Source organism: Halichoeres trimaculatus, unplaced genomic scaffold (assembly GCF_033239565.1).
Source record: "Halichoeres trimaculatus isolate MK-OKI-2021-1 unplaced genomic scaffold, fHalTri1.1 fHalTri1_scaffold_1, whole genome shotgun sequence".
NCBI classification, from domain to species: Eukaryota; Metazoa; Chordata; class Actinopteri; order Labriformes; family Labridae; genus Halichoeres; species Halichoeres trimaculatus.
The window spans coordinates 39,178,157-39,195,094 of record NW_027437179.1 but is presented as its reverse complement, the minus strand read 5'-3'; the positions used below and the strand labels follow the sequence as shown (position 1 = coordinate 39,195,094).

Here is a 16,938-nt window from a genome sequence, read left to right as displayed (position 1 = left end):
CATTTGTTGGTCATGGACACCAAACTTTTTGTGGCTCCAGTGATATTTTTACTGTTTTTGCTCCTGTGTTTGTCTGGAGATCCTACATGTAACCATGGCTGCATTGTTTACATGTGAAATCAGCTGTTAGCAGCCTGTAGCATGTCAATGCTAACTGGTGCTAGGCCTGATGTTTCCCACAAAGTGAGGAGAAGGAGGTGAGGACGATGTGCTGGTTCTCAGGTGTGAGCTAAGAAGTGACGACATGGACCTGTCCTTCCATCCATCGTTATTGGGAACGTAAGATCTATCTCCAATAAGATGGACGAGCTAGCTGTGCTAACCCAGCAACAGAGGGAATACCTGAGGGCAGAGTATCATCATGCTATTCACAGACATGGCTAACAGAGCTAACACCAGACACCAACGCCACATTGGAAGAGCTTCACCTGCTGTGAGCAGACAGGATCCAGAAGACAGAGACTGAACAGACTGCTGAAGAAGCTCAGTCCTGGACCCCGTGGAGGTGGAGGCTGGCTGACTGGACAATGATGGACAAGCTGTCAGCATCTATTTTCTTATGGAGCTTTTTACACTTTCCATACACTTTCTTACTTTTGTTTTTTTTGATTGCTGCTGTGACTTCAATTTCGTTGTATTTGTTACAATAACAATAAAGTTCTATTCTATTCTATTCTATTCTATTCTATTCTATATCCTTCCTTGTAATAGTTGTTGAACGATCGACAGCGACATGTTTTAGCTTGTGAAAAACCAGCAGAACAACAGGTGCTCTAATGCTCACAAAGATGACACTGCCCTCTTGTGTTTCGGAGGCGTATTGTCCGCAGAAGCAGTGTTGAGCTCCATTCAGTTAGACAAGATGAAGTTTTTTTATAAACACTAAATTCAACCTGTTATCAGCACAAAAATGTACAGTTGTTCTGTGGTCAGTTTTTAGAAACAATACTGTACAACAGAGGCAACTTCTATCAAGTTTTGACCGTCACAGAGCAACCGGAGGTCACAGAGCATGGTCGGAGTTAATAGCGACCATGCTAACTGGTGACTCTCAGCAGCATCAGTGATTAACAGCCGAGAGTCACCAGTTAACGGGGTCACACTTTACACTGAAACACCAGCGACGTCTGTGGGTGAATAATTAACTCTGGACGTAGTTTTCTGGTTCTTTTATTATGAACCTGGTCTCAGACTCAGCAGTCTGTGTGCTCTTTTTGGTCTGGGAGTGTTTCTGATTTATTGTCACACACGCCAGATTTCCCCTCTAAAAACGTCTGTCCACCTAATATCTGTCCACTTGCTGATCTCTTCTGTCCACTCACTGCTATTTCACAAACCTGGGAGTATTTTACCTTCCGTAAAAGTGATGATATTTAGTTTAAAATATATTTTTTCGTGGTTAACTCCTCCAAAACAAACAAATAATCCCTCTAGAGCTTGAGACTGGGTTGGCCACTAAGTCAGAGAGTCTCTTTATGATCTAAATAAGCCTTGAAGCTTCTAACTTCAGCAGAATCGCTGATTCTTTATTATTGTAACTAGAATTAAAACAACAGAAGAAGAAGAAGTGTCCAATACGATCAACACTTCATCAGCTATTCTAAAAATCTTTGGCATGAGTCTTTATCAAGTCTTCTCCACGACTTTTACACCTCAGAGAGAAACCACAGAGGGGGATTTTCCGATGTCTCTATTCAGGAGGGAGCTGAACTCACAGCTCGGAGCCTCTGGTCCTCCTCCACACAGAGGATGTTTACACATCACTGAGTGTGTGTGTGTAAATGTGTATGTGTGTGTGTGTCATCCGGGTTGAGCAGAGTCATGCATATTTTCCATTACCCTCATCAAATCAACAAATCAATGTTAAACACTCCTTCTCTGTCCCTCCGCAGCCACAGAGCACGAGTGTGTGTGTGTGTATCTGTGTGTGTTGTCATCGCCTCAAAAGGCCAGATCAATGCACAGAATCGATGGCTGATTGGTAAAATCTGGGACGAACACTCTGACAGATGTGGTTTCCGGCTAACTTCTTTTGCTTTGAACCAGTTTGTTGTCGTTTTGGCTCAGCTTCATTTCTGGTTCAACAGCTTCAGTCGTCCTCTGACCTTTCCTCCAGCGACACCAACACGGACACATATCTGAGGCTCTCAGCGAAACGTCTGGAGAGTGAAAACAACGATTGTTAAACTTTACATGTAGCAGCATCCAGAGCTATGTGTTTTTATATCTGCATGGAGTAAGTTAAATTTCATGTCACGCAGCATAAGCCTAAGAAAAGGAGAGCACACCTCACCTCTCTGTCATCTCCTCTCTTCTTATATACTGTATGTAATTTTAAAAGAATTATATGTAAATCACTGATGCTTGCTCTGTTTTTGTTCTGTGTTAGGTGTCTTTACTGTGACTCCACCTGCCTTGACTTTTCATGATAAAAACTGGTTTCTAACCCTTAGTTCAGTCGGAAAAAGTATCTATTTTCAAGCAACAAGTTAATCTGGGGATCTTCCTGCCCTACCATGTGCATCCATTGAATGTCAAACCCTGTGGCAGGGGGGGCACACCTCCCCTCTCTGTCATCTTTTTTCTCTCTTCTCCTCCTATGTGTCTAATTTTACTAATATATCATCAGTGATGCTCATTTTGATCTGTACCCTCTAGGTCTTTGCTGCTGCCCTCCCTGCCTTGGCTTTTAATGCAAGAATTTATCTTTAAACCCTGAGTTCAGTCAGTCAGGGATGGAGTGGGTATGTCCCTGGGGCTTCTTTTCCCTTTTTGTACCTAATTGGAATGCCAAAGCCTGAGGCAGGGAGAGCACACCTTCACTCTTTGTCACCTCCCCCTTCCTTGTGCAGTGTGTTTGACATTACCAGTGTGATATGCATCATCGATGATGCTCATTGTGTTTTGTGTTAGTGGATGTCTTTGCTGCTGCCCTCCCTGCCTTGACTTTTCCTACAAGAGTCTAGTTTTTACCTTGAGTTCAGTCCTTGTATGCTGTGTTTGACATTACCAGTGTGGTATGCATCATCACTGATGCTCACTGTCTTTTGTACTAGTGGATGTTTTCAATGCTACGGCTCTCCCTGCCTTGACTTTAAGCAAGAATCCAGTTTTAACCCTGAGTTCAGTCGGGGGAACTGATTTTATATGCATATAATAGATAAGTTCGGTGGAGTGGCTCGGTTCCTTGGGCTCTTTTTCTCTGTTTTTTGCCCAACTGGAATGCCAAAGCCTGAGGCAGGGAGAGCACACCTCCACTGTTTGTCACCTCCCTCTTCCTTGTATGGTGCGTTTTATAGTACCAATGTGATATGCATCATCACTGATGCTCACTGTGTTTTATTACTAGTTGACGTCTTTGCTGCTGCTCTCCCTACCTTGACTTTTCACGCAAGAATCTAGTTTAACCCTTAGTTCAGTCATGGGAACCGTTTTTTTTTTTTTTTTTTTTTTTTTGCATGTTGTAAGTTATGTTTTGCGGATCTCGGAGGTCCTGGCTCTCTTAAGTGCCATGGAATACTCAACCTAAGGCAGGGAGAGCACACCTCATCTCTCTTTTATGCGTTGTCTAATTTTAACATTATTATATGTATCTTGCTGGTGTTTGCTGATGCAGTTCTATCCCTTGGGGTCTTTGATGCTGCGGCAGGGAGAGCAGCAACAAGGACCCATAATGGTACCCTGACCCTGCGAAATGTGCGTTCCTGAATATTTTGTACCCAGGCTCTTAGCTCTGCTTTGTTTTCCCTCAGATATTTTTGTGGCAGCCTGAGCACAGTCATAAGGATCTGAAGTGTTGGGAAAACTTGAAGTTTCCCGGCTCTTCACTCATTTTTTGGCTTCCTCACTTTAGATGTGTGTGAGTGAGCAGCAAAGTGGCTGCTTCACACAAGCTGTCTGAGCTGTTTTGGTCTCACACACGAACCACTTCCATCAGCAGTCACCAGCAGGCGGACATACTGATGGACAGACTGTCATCAACAGGCACATTAGTCAGCTGCTGAATTTGTCTCATTCTTAAATGTTCTGACTTTGACTCAGCAACCTCTCACTCCTCTCCACGTCCACTTTCTCTTCCAATTATGGTCACTTCTGGCTCTGAAACACCCGAGGCAATTCAAAAACCAAAGGGTGACATCATGGTAGCTACAATCACTCCTTCACTACCAAGAAGACGTCTTCTCTGAAGTTAGTGGCACAGCAAAACTCAGAGCAGAAAAAGCTCAGGTAAATAAAACTGTCATATTTATCAGCCAAACACTCGGCCTGTTTTTTCTCAAGTGTCAGCATGCAAAGTTGTTGTTATGACGACTGTTCATTACACAGCTTTTTCTTCAGCTGTGTCCAACAGGCCGCTGTGGTCACAACATAAACATCCACCAGGCAGGCAGAGGTTTGAAGTCCAGATCTGAGAGTTAATGTTCAGGGAAACTGGCAGCTCGGGAAGGGAAGGCAGTAAGACAAAGAGAAACAAATGAAACAAATCAAGAGATCTGAAAAGTACTTTCTACAGGGCCTAAAAGAAAATTGTCTTCTTGGAGATTAGGCCAATAAAAACACAATAAAATATTTATTTTCCGGATTAGTTAAAATCCTTCCATGAAAATTGTGTGGCTAATGTCATAATTTTACTTTGATCTGAGAATTGTTAGAAAAGTGCAAAACAAACCCTTAACAAGAGCGGGTGCTCATGGGAGACACTGAATTCATCCTGGAAAACACTACCGATTCCAGCCAGAGGTGTCACTGTTATCATCACCAAACGATAATTCCTCACAGAAATTTTATGAAAATGTGATGATCTCATTTAAAAACAGGAAAAATTCTAGTAAGAAAGCACTTTTAATTTTGATCTTGGAGTATTCACTTTAACATCAAACTGTGAAGAAAAATGTTTTTAAAAATACCAGATTAAGGTTATATTCAGAGATCAAAATGTGGGTCCTTAGAAACAGACGCCAGACTTTAATCCCATTTTTTTTTAAATTTACATTAATTTCAAAATCCTTAGGAAAAAAAAAACAATAACAAAAAAAAAAAAACAACTTTTTCTCTAAATGCAGGTTGAAAAAAAGAAGCAAAAACCCTCTGGTTTTGTACTTAAAAAAACAAAACAACTTATAAAAATTATATATTTTTTATCCCGATCTTACCTCCAAAATGTTTTGTATACCCCTGTTTTTAAGAATTTAAAATTATTCTCAATTTTCTTTTATTGGATTCTCAAAATTCAAAAAGAAAAGGAAAAATGTTAGCTGTTACTTACAATTCTGAGGGGAAAATAATCATAGAAATTTAGCAAAATTTCAAAATGCAGAGAAACTTTTTTTTTTTTTTTTTTTTCAATTAGTTTTATTTTTTTTCTGTAAACCCATCAACCCATTCTGGTCCTTCCTCTTTTTTTTTTTTTTTTTTTTTTTAGGAATCTTTTCAAGCAAAAATAAAAAGATTTTGAAATCATCATGTGGTGCTTGAAAATTAAAGTCTGAATTTTGACTTTCACCGAAAGTTCCGATTTTAGTATCAAATTTTTATACACAGTATTACAACTCTGGAAAAGGTCCAGAAGAGGTCCAGACTTTAAACTCAAAAATTGAGGTTATTGCTACCCTACTTATCGCAAACAATAAACGTATCCTTGGCCACATCTGAGCGAGCTTACTGCACAAATCTTGATATCCGTAGAAATTTGAGTTCTAAACTGGTATAAGTTCCTGTTAATATGTTTTAGGCATAATTCCCAGATTAATTTCATTAGTAAAGTTTGAGGTGACAAATGTTAGGACAGCTGTCATGTTGGTCTTGGATGTTTGCTTGAAAATAAATATGATTTTGAGAGGAATGGTCCTTTAAGACTTTATTTTGCACAATGTTGAACTTTTAAACAGTAAAAACCTCGAGTGGAACAAAATAACCCAGACAGTCAGATGTTCACACACTCATACCTCACACACACACATACACACAGTCGTACCATGATACTAATCATAGAGTGATGAGTCTTTGCAGTCTGTGATTGTTTGGATGTGCAGATAAAGTCAGAAGTTTGTAGAGAAAATAAACGAGTTGTTCACACTGATCGCAGCGTAACTGTCCCGCCGTGAGCGTGGGACAAACTCCAGACATCGTTCACAGCTGGAGAGAAGTTCAGTGAGTCCAAACAAGTTCAGTCTGAAGCTCATTTAGAGGACGGCCAGGTCATGGCAGCTTTTCGACCGCACCTTTGCCGCCATGCGTTGGTTATTTCTGGCTACAAGTCGGTCCAGGAAGCGCCGAGCCTTCTGGGTAAGGCTCTCTTTGCGCTTGTAGATGGAGCGCCGGCGCTGGATGGCCTCGCTGCCATCCCGACGGAGGCGGATCTGTCGGACCACGCCTTCGAACAGCTCTGAGACGTTGTGCTGCAGAGACGCCGACGTCTCGATGAACTTACAGTCGAAGACCACGGCACACGCTCGGCCCTCTGGGAAAGAAGAAACAATGAGAAGAGTGAAGGTTTTACATCAGCATCAATAATCTGAGAATCATGGATTCGTGGTTACCTTCAACAGCGACTTCTCTGGATCGGACCAGGTCACTCTTGTTGCCCACGAGGATGATGGGAAGGTTTTCAGCCTGGCGTGCTCGTCGTAGAGTAATTCGGAGCTCAGCAGCTGAATCGAAGCTGGTTCTGTCGGTGACGGAGTAAACGATGACGTAGGCGCTCCCGACCTTCAGACAGTGGTCCTGAGAGGAGCTGTCCTCGTCCTCCTGACGGACAGGAAGAACGTCTTTAAATCAAAACTTCTCAGTGACACACAGCAGCGTGACATCAACACACACCGTACCAGTTTGTCGTTCTCCCAGTTGTCCATTACGATGAGCGTGGTTTCCTCTCCGTCCACGGTCAGTTTCCGCTCGTATGTTTCCACTGTGACAAAGAAAAGAAATCAACAAGCAAAGAATGAGGATCCACAACCAGAACTTAGTCTCCTCTGTCTTTGGACACAAGCATGCTGGACTCAGGAGTTTAGCGGTAATATAATGGGATTAAAAACGTTAGAATGAGTCATATCTTGAAAAACTGTTGTTCACCAAGACTAAAAATGTAGACAAGATAGAGTTATCCAGTCTTGTTTTATATGTCTTGATAGGGTTTGACTTCAGAGTGCTCAAACCTTGACATAAATCCAACAAAACAAACTTTTTATTGATGTTAACCCTTTGGACCGTTGAGCTGTATTTTTCAAAGCATCGTCACAGGGACTAAGATGATAACGTTAAAATTAAAGTTTTGAAAAATGTCAAGAGTTCAGAGAACTCAAGCTTGGATCACCAAACCTCTTTAAGGCTCCTAAATGATGGATTTAAATTTTTTTTCAATAAATGCTGACATCAGTTTATAACAAGAATTTTTGTGAAATTAAGCATATGTTTTATAATATTTTATATATATTATGTATATTTTATTTCATATTCTATATTTATATATATATAATTCAAAACTTTTAATGGGAACATTTTTAAGCTTATGTCAGTTTTTGCGCCCTCTGTAGACAAAAGCACTGTATCAATCTGCCATAATAATAATAATAATAATAATAATAATAGTAATAAAAATAATAATAATGACAGTATTATTAATAATAGTAATAATTAAAATGATAATAACAAAAACAATAATAATAATAATAATAATAATAATAATAATAATAATAATAATAATAATAAAGAAAGAAAGAAAGAAAGAAAGAAAGAAAGAAAGAAAGAAAGAAAGAAAAAAAAAAGCCTGTAATAAATAACACAGCACAATCAATCTGGATCAAAATTAAGAACTGTTCAAAGAAAATAACAAATCTCAGCACAAATGGTTAAACCTATGTTTTTTGGACACAAATATATATATATATATGTATATATATATTTAGATATATATATTCATCTTTTAAGTTCTTTCATGAGTTTTTAAAGTCTCTTTCTGATTTGATTTTGGCGCCCCCTTGGGGCAAGTGCAGACAGTGTTGTCTGACCCATTTTATGTCTTTGAATCATCTTTGTATTAAAGTGTATCATATTCAACTGTATCATACTTTGACATTACTTATGGAATTGTATTGTAACGTGATGTACTTCGATGTAACCTTACATTAGGTATTGTATCACATTGTAATTTAGCGTATTGTATCATAGCTTGATGTAACTTCTGAATGACTTAAATTACTTGTTTCAAGTTCAAATCGATTATCCTGACAAGTCTTTGTCAGGATGAAATTGGTCAAATTTTTAAATTTTGATCAGGCTCAGCTGAACCTGGATGGAAAAACAGCAAATTTGCAAATCCAGATTATATTCCTCTTTAATAGAGGCACTGGTGCAAACACTTGTGTAATTAGCAGCCACCATTATCCTCAAGTAAAAACACTGAATAAACAGAAGTAGATCATACACCAGTGGCAGGATCCTGAATTTGTGGAGCTGAAGCATCGAATGAAAACCAAACACAGAGCTGAGTTAACCCTGAAAGCAAACAGCAGAAAGCTCTGCCCCTCACTCCATGTCAGACGGTCACAGATCAATACAGGCTGTCAATCATGGCCTCAGGCCAATCAACACATGACCCGAGAGCTGATCGATAACGTCAGGGCAGTGAAGGTTGTAATGTCACAGCAAAGTCAGAGCGAGGGAAACTGAGAGCTGAGCTGCTGAGGAAGAAAACAACGACTGAAGGATGACACAGAAAAACAACCTGAGACAAGAAGGACTGTTAAGAAATGTTGACTCGTAGGAAAGAGTTTAGAATAGAAAAAGTCTTTACAGAAGAGGCTGAGTGACACTAACTGTTAACACCGATATTATCAGCAGACCTCCACTACAACTACCTGGATCAAAACAAGCACAGGCAACACATGGCAAGGCACCAGTTTGGATTAATTATTTGTGATGTATTCAAATCTAATCACTGATTGGCTCTCAGTTCATGGCATACAGCACATTTGTTGCTTAAGTTTGAATCTTTCATCCTGAAAAAACAGTTTACACCAAAGAGCATATTGATATCAACTAATATTTTGACTCAAAATCTTATATTTCTATTTAAGTACAGGCTACCTGGACTTTTTTTTGTCCTTGAAAGAGTTGGAATTCATGCATGGAGAGCACATCTCCTCTTCTTTTAGGAGTAGTTTGAATTTTTTCTTCTTCTTGCCCTTATATTTGAAGAGTTACGGTAATGGGAATCCTGAAAAAACAGTTTACACCAAAGAGCATATTGATATCAACTAATATTTTGACTCAAAATCTTATATTTCTATAAAAGTACAGGCCACCTGGACTTTTTTTGTCCTTTAAAGAGTTAAAAATCATGCATGGAGAGCACATCTCCTCTTCTTTCAGGAGTAGTTTGAATTTTTTTTATCTTGCCCATATAGTTGAAGAGTTACGGTAATGAGAACAGCTTGCCTCAGTTATCACCTGTGATAGGAACAACTCTGCACATGGATTCCTATGCATTACCGTAATACCCCAGATATCACAATTAAAGCTTATCACTGTAAAGCTGTTTGAGCTTTTTTTTTTCTTGCCCAAATGGTAGAAGAGTTAAGGTAATTTAAAGAGACAGCGTTCTGATGAGTGTTAAACTCAGAACTTTGACCCTAAAGTCACATTTCAAAGGCATTTTCTACCAGAACCAGTGGTGCCTCTTGTCTTTTGGTTTGGGTCTGCCTGCTTTTGCTCTCCCTGCATTCAACTTCATTCAACCCCCAAAGGTGACACCCCACCTCCAGGTTGCTCATCTTTCTCCGTGACCCCAGCAAAGATCCCTGCCAGGCTCGTCTTCCCGACCCCGTGGTCCCCTAACAGCACCACTCTGTAAACACAGTCTGAGTCGCTCTGCGACTCGTCGTCCTCCGAGTCCGAACTCCACTCGGCGAGGTAGTGGAGGGACTTGTCTCCGGGGTGGTAGGACGCAGACTGTCCCAGACGAGGGTGACTGCGCTGTTGCCGGAGCTGGTCGGGGTCCTGGTTGGTGCTGCCAGGAAGCTGAGGGTCTCGAGTCCAGGAGGGGTGTCGGTAGAAGTGGGTCGGAGGGATTGGTGTGCTACCTCGCCGCCGTAGGGGCTGCTTCTCTCTCTGGGTGTTGAGGGTCATTTTGCTACGGTGACAGCATCAGGACCAGATGAGTCTGAGGGAGTACGGAGGATTCAGGTTAAAGGTTTGAGTCTAGATCTTTTGGATAAGATGAAGTTTATAAATCAGAGACTTCCAACAAATAAAAGATGAGACCAAAGTCCTGCCTTTGTGATTGTGTGCCCCGCCCAAGCCTCATCACAACTTTTTCTTGTCATAGTCATTTTTTACTTCAATAAATCTTTCAGTTATGTTTCAACACAACCATGCTCTCGTCTGCATTTGGCTCCTCTCTTTGTCAAAACCCAAACCTGACTCTGTGCTCTTCATCCTCTCCTCTACCGTGTCCTCATCGACAGAAATGGAGCCACACTTTGACACCAAAACCAGCAGCCCTCTCGATCACACCCGCGAGCTACAGACACTCTGTATTCCCCCGTATCGATCGGGGTTAGCTGGAAATGTGGGTCAATGAATTTCACAGTGGAGCTCACAGACTCCTCTCCCCCAATTATAAAAACTTCAAACCCAGAAGGAAACATCTCAGAGGTCTTGAACCTTGTATAGAAAATGTATGTCACCATTGTTTACATTCTGATGTGGTCTGTATCTGCAGCGTGTGCGCTCCTCTTTATCCTACGTAATGCCTCACTCAGGCTCAGGATCAAGATCAGGCTCTGCTCTCATGTGTTTTATGTCAAACTTAAAGAAAGGTATCATTTCTCCTGCTTTCTGCTCTTCTCCTGTTGTCTCTATAAGGATAAGAAGCCCGGAGGAGACAACAGTGAGACGGTCTGGGTTTACATCGGGGATGCACGATGTGGTCCGAAAAATATCAACCAAAAATGGAGAACTTTATGTCCCACTGACGTCATGATAGGAAACTACACATTAAAAAATGCACATTAAACAAAAGTTTTCATATTCGCTGTTACGCCGATGACATCCAATTCTACATCACCAACAGATCCATCACTTCCCCAGCCCTTACTGACTTCCTCTTTAAAATAAAAACTCAGATTCAAACCATCTTCTTTCGGCCTAACGATGACAAATCAGAAATCACCCCAAACTACTGCCCAACAAAACAACTCCATCTAGATGCTAGACATCAACTTCAGACTGAAAACAGCCTTTTCTTTATTACTAAAACCATATTTTATTGAGTTGTTTCTTTAAACGTCGACTCACGTGATTTGTGAGGTGTCACTGTTGAAAAATGCTTCATAAATAAAAAATACAGTGCTGCCTTGACTCAAAGGGATAGTTCACTTTTTTTGAAGTGGGGGTTGTATGAGCTCTGTGTGACCACTAAGGACATTAGATACAGAAGAAAGTTGTCTCCTCTCCCTCAGTAAGACACAAACTTTAATCGATGGTGACGAGGAAATAGACGCTAACAGGGAGAGACGGTACCAAATTCAAAGGCTATTTTCTCTGCCTACAAGAACTACAATCAAAAAGTAATACCACAGTTTAAGAGTACGATACATAAAATATTTTTTAAGTGCATCAAGTCTTCGGAAATATAAACATTTATCTGGACCTAACCTGGAGTGGCTAGTAACTCAGGGATACCACTAGCTACAGTGGCTGGTGAGCAAAAAAGTTAATGTCAAGCCGTGCTAATACCTTAAAAAACTTGTTAGTTTGGACACTGGTAAGTCAAGGTTCCACTGTGCTATAAAAACGGTGTCACCTGTGCAAAAATGTATTGTTTTTGAGGTACACTGTAGGATTGGGATGTGTCCCAAGTAGGCTCGCCAACTGTCCCCGTAAAATATGGAGTCGTCCTGTATCCAGCATTTAAACGTTGTATCTCGTATTGAATCCATACTGATGCGATTTGTCTCACATTTTTAGTTTGCCGAGTTCAACCTGAGCTAGCTTCTGCCTACAAGAAACAGCAGTTGGTTGGTTGATTTTAAGCGTGGAATAAGTGTAATAGGAATAAGAATAAGAATAGAACTTTATTGTCATTATAACAAGTACAACAAAATTAAAGTCACAGCAGCAATCAAGAAAACAAAAGTAAGAAAGTGTATAGAAAGTGCAAAAAGGTCAATAAGAAAATTGATGCTGACAGCTTGTCCATCATTGTCCAGTTCATAATATGCTCATCATTAATTAGGTGAGAGAAAGTCACAGGAAATGGGAGGTAAACATGTCTGTTGTAAAGCGAAGGAGACACAAACACAGACGTGAGTGGGAAAGTTCAAATTAATGGCTTGACAGTGTGAGTGAGACAGGTTCAACAGCTAGGTATAATCAGTCGCTGAGTGCTTTCTTTTTTGCAGCATGTGGCTGGAAAATCAGGATAAACAAATACCAACTGGCAGACTCACAGTTCTTCATACCTGAAGCATTTACAGATACAGGAATCTTACTCATTACAAATAAAATATGATTAATTTGGAAAGGTTAATCCTACTAAAAAATCAACAGAATGAGACTCAACTATTGGTACCAAACCTAGTCCTAAATAAACAAGAAGGAGGGAAACTGCCCTTGGGTTTTGAAATAATTAATCTCAGAGGTCTTTATTCCAGTTTGAAGTTGTTTGAGCAGTGTTTCTCAACCCTGGTCCTGGGGACCCCCTGCCTTGCATGTTTTTTATGTTCCCGACTCCAACACACCTGATTCAAATGATCAGCGCTGCTCGAGCCTGATAACGAGCCTGATAACGAGCCTGATAACAAGCCATTCATTCATTCATTCATTCATTCAGGCAGTACATACCAGTTCAGGCAGCTCAGATATTCATGCACTCTATGATCTTTTCTCACTTCTCATACTGCATGACAGTTTGGGCTAAGGGTTCACCTTCAACAATCAAAAGTCTTTCATCCTTATATAATAAAACCCTTAAAGTAATGGACAAAAAACCTATCCATTGGCACCACTGCCACATTTTGAAAAAATACAATCTATTGAGCTTTGAAAACTTCATGCAGTTTTCTTTCCTTTAATTAGTTTTTAACTGTGTCAATAATCTTGCCCCTGAACCCATATCCAAATTTATTCAAAGGCAGAACAGCAGCAGAGTTACAAGAAGCAAGGTGAATGGAAACTGTAGCATACAAAAATGTAAGTCAACATTTGGACAATCAGCTTTCTCTTTTAGAGGCTCTAAACTCTGGAATTCATTACCAACCAAAATCAAACTAATCACAGACTTAAAACTCTTCTCTACAAAGGTCAAGTGTTGGCTAAAAGCAAATCAAAACTGTGATCATTCTTAGTGTGACACATTATTTAATAAAAAAAATTATTTACTTTGAACTGGTTTGTGTAATTACTTGTTTTGATGTGAACGTGTATTTTATTGTTGTTTTGTAAACTTTTTTATTATTTTATGCTGTTAAATATTGTACATTTTCTGACTTTTAAAGGCCCAACTAGGGACGAGCGTTGGAAATCAGCATTTGCTATAAACTCTCTGTGCAGCACATCAGATTCATACTTAGTGATGGAACTATGTTAAACTGCATCGTCCCTATTAAATAAATAAATTCAATTCAATTCAAAATTCATTTGAATCAGGTGTGCTGGAGTGGGGTAACATCCAAAACACGCAGGGCAGGGGTCTCCCAGGACCAGGATTAAGAAACACTGGTTTAAGGAGCAGGAAACACAGAAAGCTGAAGCTAACACAAGCACCAAAATCAGTGACTTTACAGAAAGTGATGAGCCACTTTTCTCCAAATTAACTATTTATCAGCTGTCACCAATTTCCAACTACTTCACATCCCATTCGCCCCTGTGTGATCTGATCTCTACACGACTTCACGGTCTGATCCACAACACCACCAGGAACAAAAGTTAGACCACAGACTGACTGTGTGCCGAGTTTGAAGACCATGGGCTCTAATTTCCTATGGCGCACTGCTGTGCACTGCTAATTTGACAATTTGGTAGACCGTCTGCGCAGAGATGGGTGTGGCGGCGCACCAGGGGGAGTTGACAGCAGATTCATGTTGGCGCAGTGTCAATTTTGTGTCAAAGACAGCGCAGAAAGTGCGCTGAAAGCTCGCCAGCTCCAACCTGGTCTATCCTCGGCGCTAAGCGGGGGGCACCCTCCGCAGCTGTAATTTGGTGACAGGCGCACATGTGCACACATGTCAACAAAGCCTCAGAGGCAGGTTTCCAGAGTGTCAGGCACATTTTAATGCAATAAACAATCACAGCAATCACTATTTAATATAACCGTCTGAACCAGCATATACATTTATATCTATATTAACTGTCCCGTCACATCTGATGTCAGATTAAAGCCGTTTGTCATAATGGAAAGTTAACCTGACGGCAGCTGGAAGTTTGATGCACATCTTACAATTAAACAATAAACAGCCTTAACATCTGATACTGAGTATATATCTGGTTCTCTCATTTCATTTAATTCAAAGAAAAAAGGGAGAGAAAAGACGAAGAAAAAAGAGACAAAATAAATGTGTGTCACTCAGGATTTACACGTGATTTCCCATATTTCTCTGTTTTAGTCTTTATTTTAACCTGATCTAAAAAGATGGAGTACATTATTGTAAGGAGGATGAGGCGGAGACACCAGGAGAGTATACAGTATATCACCAAAGGTTCTGCTATTTGGTGATGACAAACCAGGAGTGCAGGTGGATCAAAAGTATTCTTACGAGTATTTAATCTGATTTCTTCCCTGTCTATTCTGTTTCTAAATCCTACAAACTGCACCTTTAAAGTATCTTCTAGAAAGTTAGACGAGTTAGAATCTCAAAACTTCAGGAACTTCTTGGGAAAATCTGATCAAATCTGAAGCATGTTTGGTGAGAGTCCTGTCAGTTTGAGTCTTGACTTACAGGTGTTTAAAGCCTCAGAAAACAAAGATACTCTTATTTTTAAAACTGGAAAATCCATCTTTGTGTGTTATCGGTTTACTCAGGCTGGATTGATCTGACCCACAGAAGCGATAAACCTTTGAAAGCACGTGCAGAAATAAAAATCAAGCTGCAAAAAGCTGCATCGACACCAAATGAAGCCAAATCATGAAACATCTGTTAAAAAGAAAAATAAAGCAGATTACAGCCGGAGGTTTGTGTGTTTGGAGCTCATTTGGACCCAAAGCTTGTTTTTCCACTTTGCTAATGAAACTATAACTGTGAGAGAAAACAGAAAACAGCGCGTTGAACTTCACTCACAGCTCAACAACACGAAACGGCACCAAATATTTGGAGGGAAAAGTTTAGAGAAATGAAATCTGAAACCTCGGCAGCAGGTGAAAATCATCCCTTCTTCAGATTTGTCATGGAAAAAGTCTGAAACACGGGACGGAGCGATGATAAACGAGCCGGAGGAGGAGGAGGAGGAATCCTTTTTTTTCCGTTATTTACATTGGGAGCACATTTCCTGTGATGGATTACATCTCTTTACATCTTTAAAAACACAGAGCACACTTTACATCCTTGGATCTGGAAGCTTCATATTCTTCTTTATCAAAACAAAATGATGTTTACAATGAACTCAATGAGAAAACAGTCTGATTGTGTTACAAGACTTTAGGGGGATCTCGAGCAAGCACAAGAGAGCTCAGACACACACAAAAACTCCTGCTATGAATAATTAAAGCAGCTAAAGGTGCCAAGAAAGGCTGGCAGAGACGGTGAGGTGGAGAATAAAATCAACCACTTTTTCACATCCAAAAGTGGTTAAAACACTTTAAACTTGATGCCTAATTATCCACTAAAAGGTCAAAGGTCAGATTATGTTTGTATGGATTGTTACAGAGCAGATTTGGAGCTTTCTCTGAAATGTTGTGCCAAATTTCACCCTCAAAAATGACTTCAATTTCTGTTTTATAAAAGTTAAATTAGCTCACAAGTCGTCTGAAAATCACATTTCTGCAAATTTGTGCTGCAGCGTTAACATTTCCTGACTCAAAAGTGATGTTTTTGCACATAAAATCACTTCCTCTTAAACCAATTTGATTAAAATGTTTGTATTCAGCATTAACTTAGATGTCAGAAAATAAGTGTGCATGCTTTAACAGTTACACATTTTAATTAACAATGTTTTGAAGTGATGTTTTAGCACTTGAAATATCAAAAGACTAAGAAAGGAAAAAAAAAAGAGTGACGCACAAACAGAAAGTTTAAAGCGTGCAGATTAAAAACTCTGACTTTAAGATAAAAGTATAAAAAAGAAAGAGACAAACTCACCGTACACTCCATAAACAGTCTGCTGCTGGTGTGTGTGTGTGTGAGTGTGTGTGTGTCCAGCCTCTGCTAACAACAGGACTGAGCTGAACCCTGTCTCTGTGTCTGCCTCCGTCCGTGTAACAGTACCCCGGTGCCACAGTAACCCGGCTGGAAAAAAAAAAGTTCCACAACAGCGTTAAAAATTCAGCAGTGGAATCACAGAGTTATCTACCTCCCTCTGTGTGTGTGTTAGTGTGTGTGTGTGCGTTTGTGTGTGTGTGTGTCAGAGCGACAGCAGAGGAGAAACAGATAACTGAGGGGGAACTGTGTGTGTGTGTGTGTGTGTGTGTGTGTCAGTGTGGAGGCTGAGATGGTTAAGGGAACATTTTTTGTCCATTTCCTGTTTGACACAAAAGACACAGTTTGGCTTCATAAAACACCACAGACAGGATGGACGAGTTTACACAGAAAACATCACGCTGTGTGTTTGTCTCTGAGGATCTGGATCCCTACAATAAAGAAAACCCAACATACAAACATTTAAAATAACATGAATAAACACAGCTACATTCAAGCACAGTTTGTGAAAACCAGGTTAGAAAATGTAGGAAAATGAAACAGGCTGGATAAAAAATCCAAGAAGGCAACATCAAGAAACAATACTGCA

General features: G+C 40.0%; 1 protein-coding gene across 1 annotated transcript; it reads right to left on the bottom strand.

Annotated features, from left to right (window-relative positions):
- Nucleotides 1-6,018: 6,018 nt before the first annotated feature.
- Nucleotides 6,019-16,528, bottom strand: rem1 (RAS (RAD and GEM)-like GTP-binding 1). Its single transcript, XM_074675999.1, has 5 exons — nucleotides 16,293-16,528; nucleotides 9,756-10,159; nucleotides 6,825-6,907; nucleotides 6,540-6,747; nucleotides 6,019-6,460 (listed from the first exon to the last, which is right to left on the bottom strand). The coding sequence occupies exons 2-5, from the start codon at nucleotides 10,123-10,125 to the stop codon at nucleotides 6,183-6,185; spliced, it is 939 nt and encodes a 312-aa protein (XP_074532100.1). The 5' UTR covers nucleotides 10,126-10,159; nucleotides 16,293-16,528; the 3' UTR covers nucleotides 6,019-6,182.
- Nucleotides 16,529-16,938: the final 410 nt, after the last annotated feature.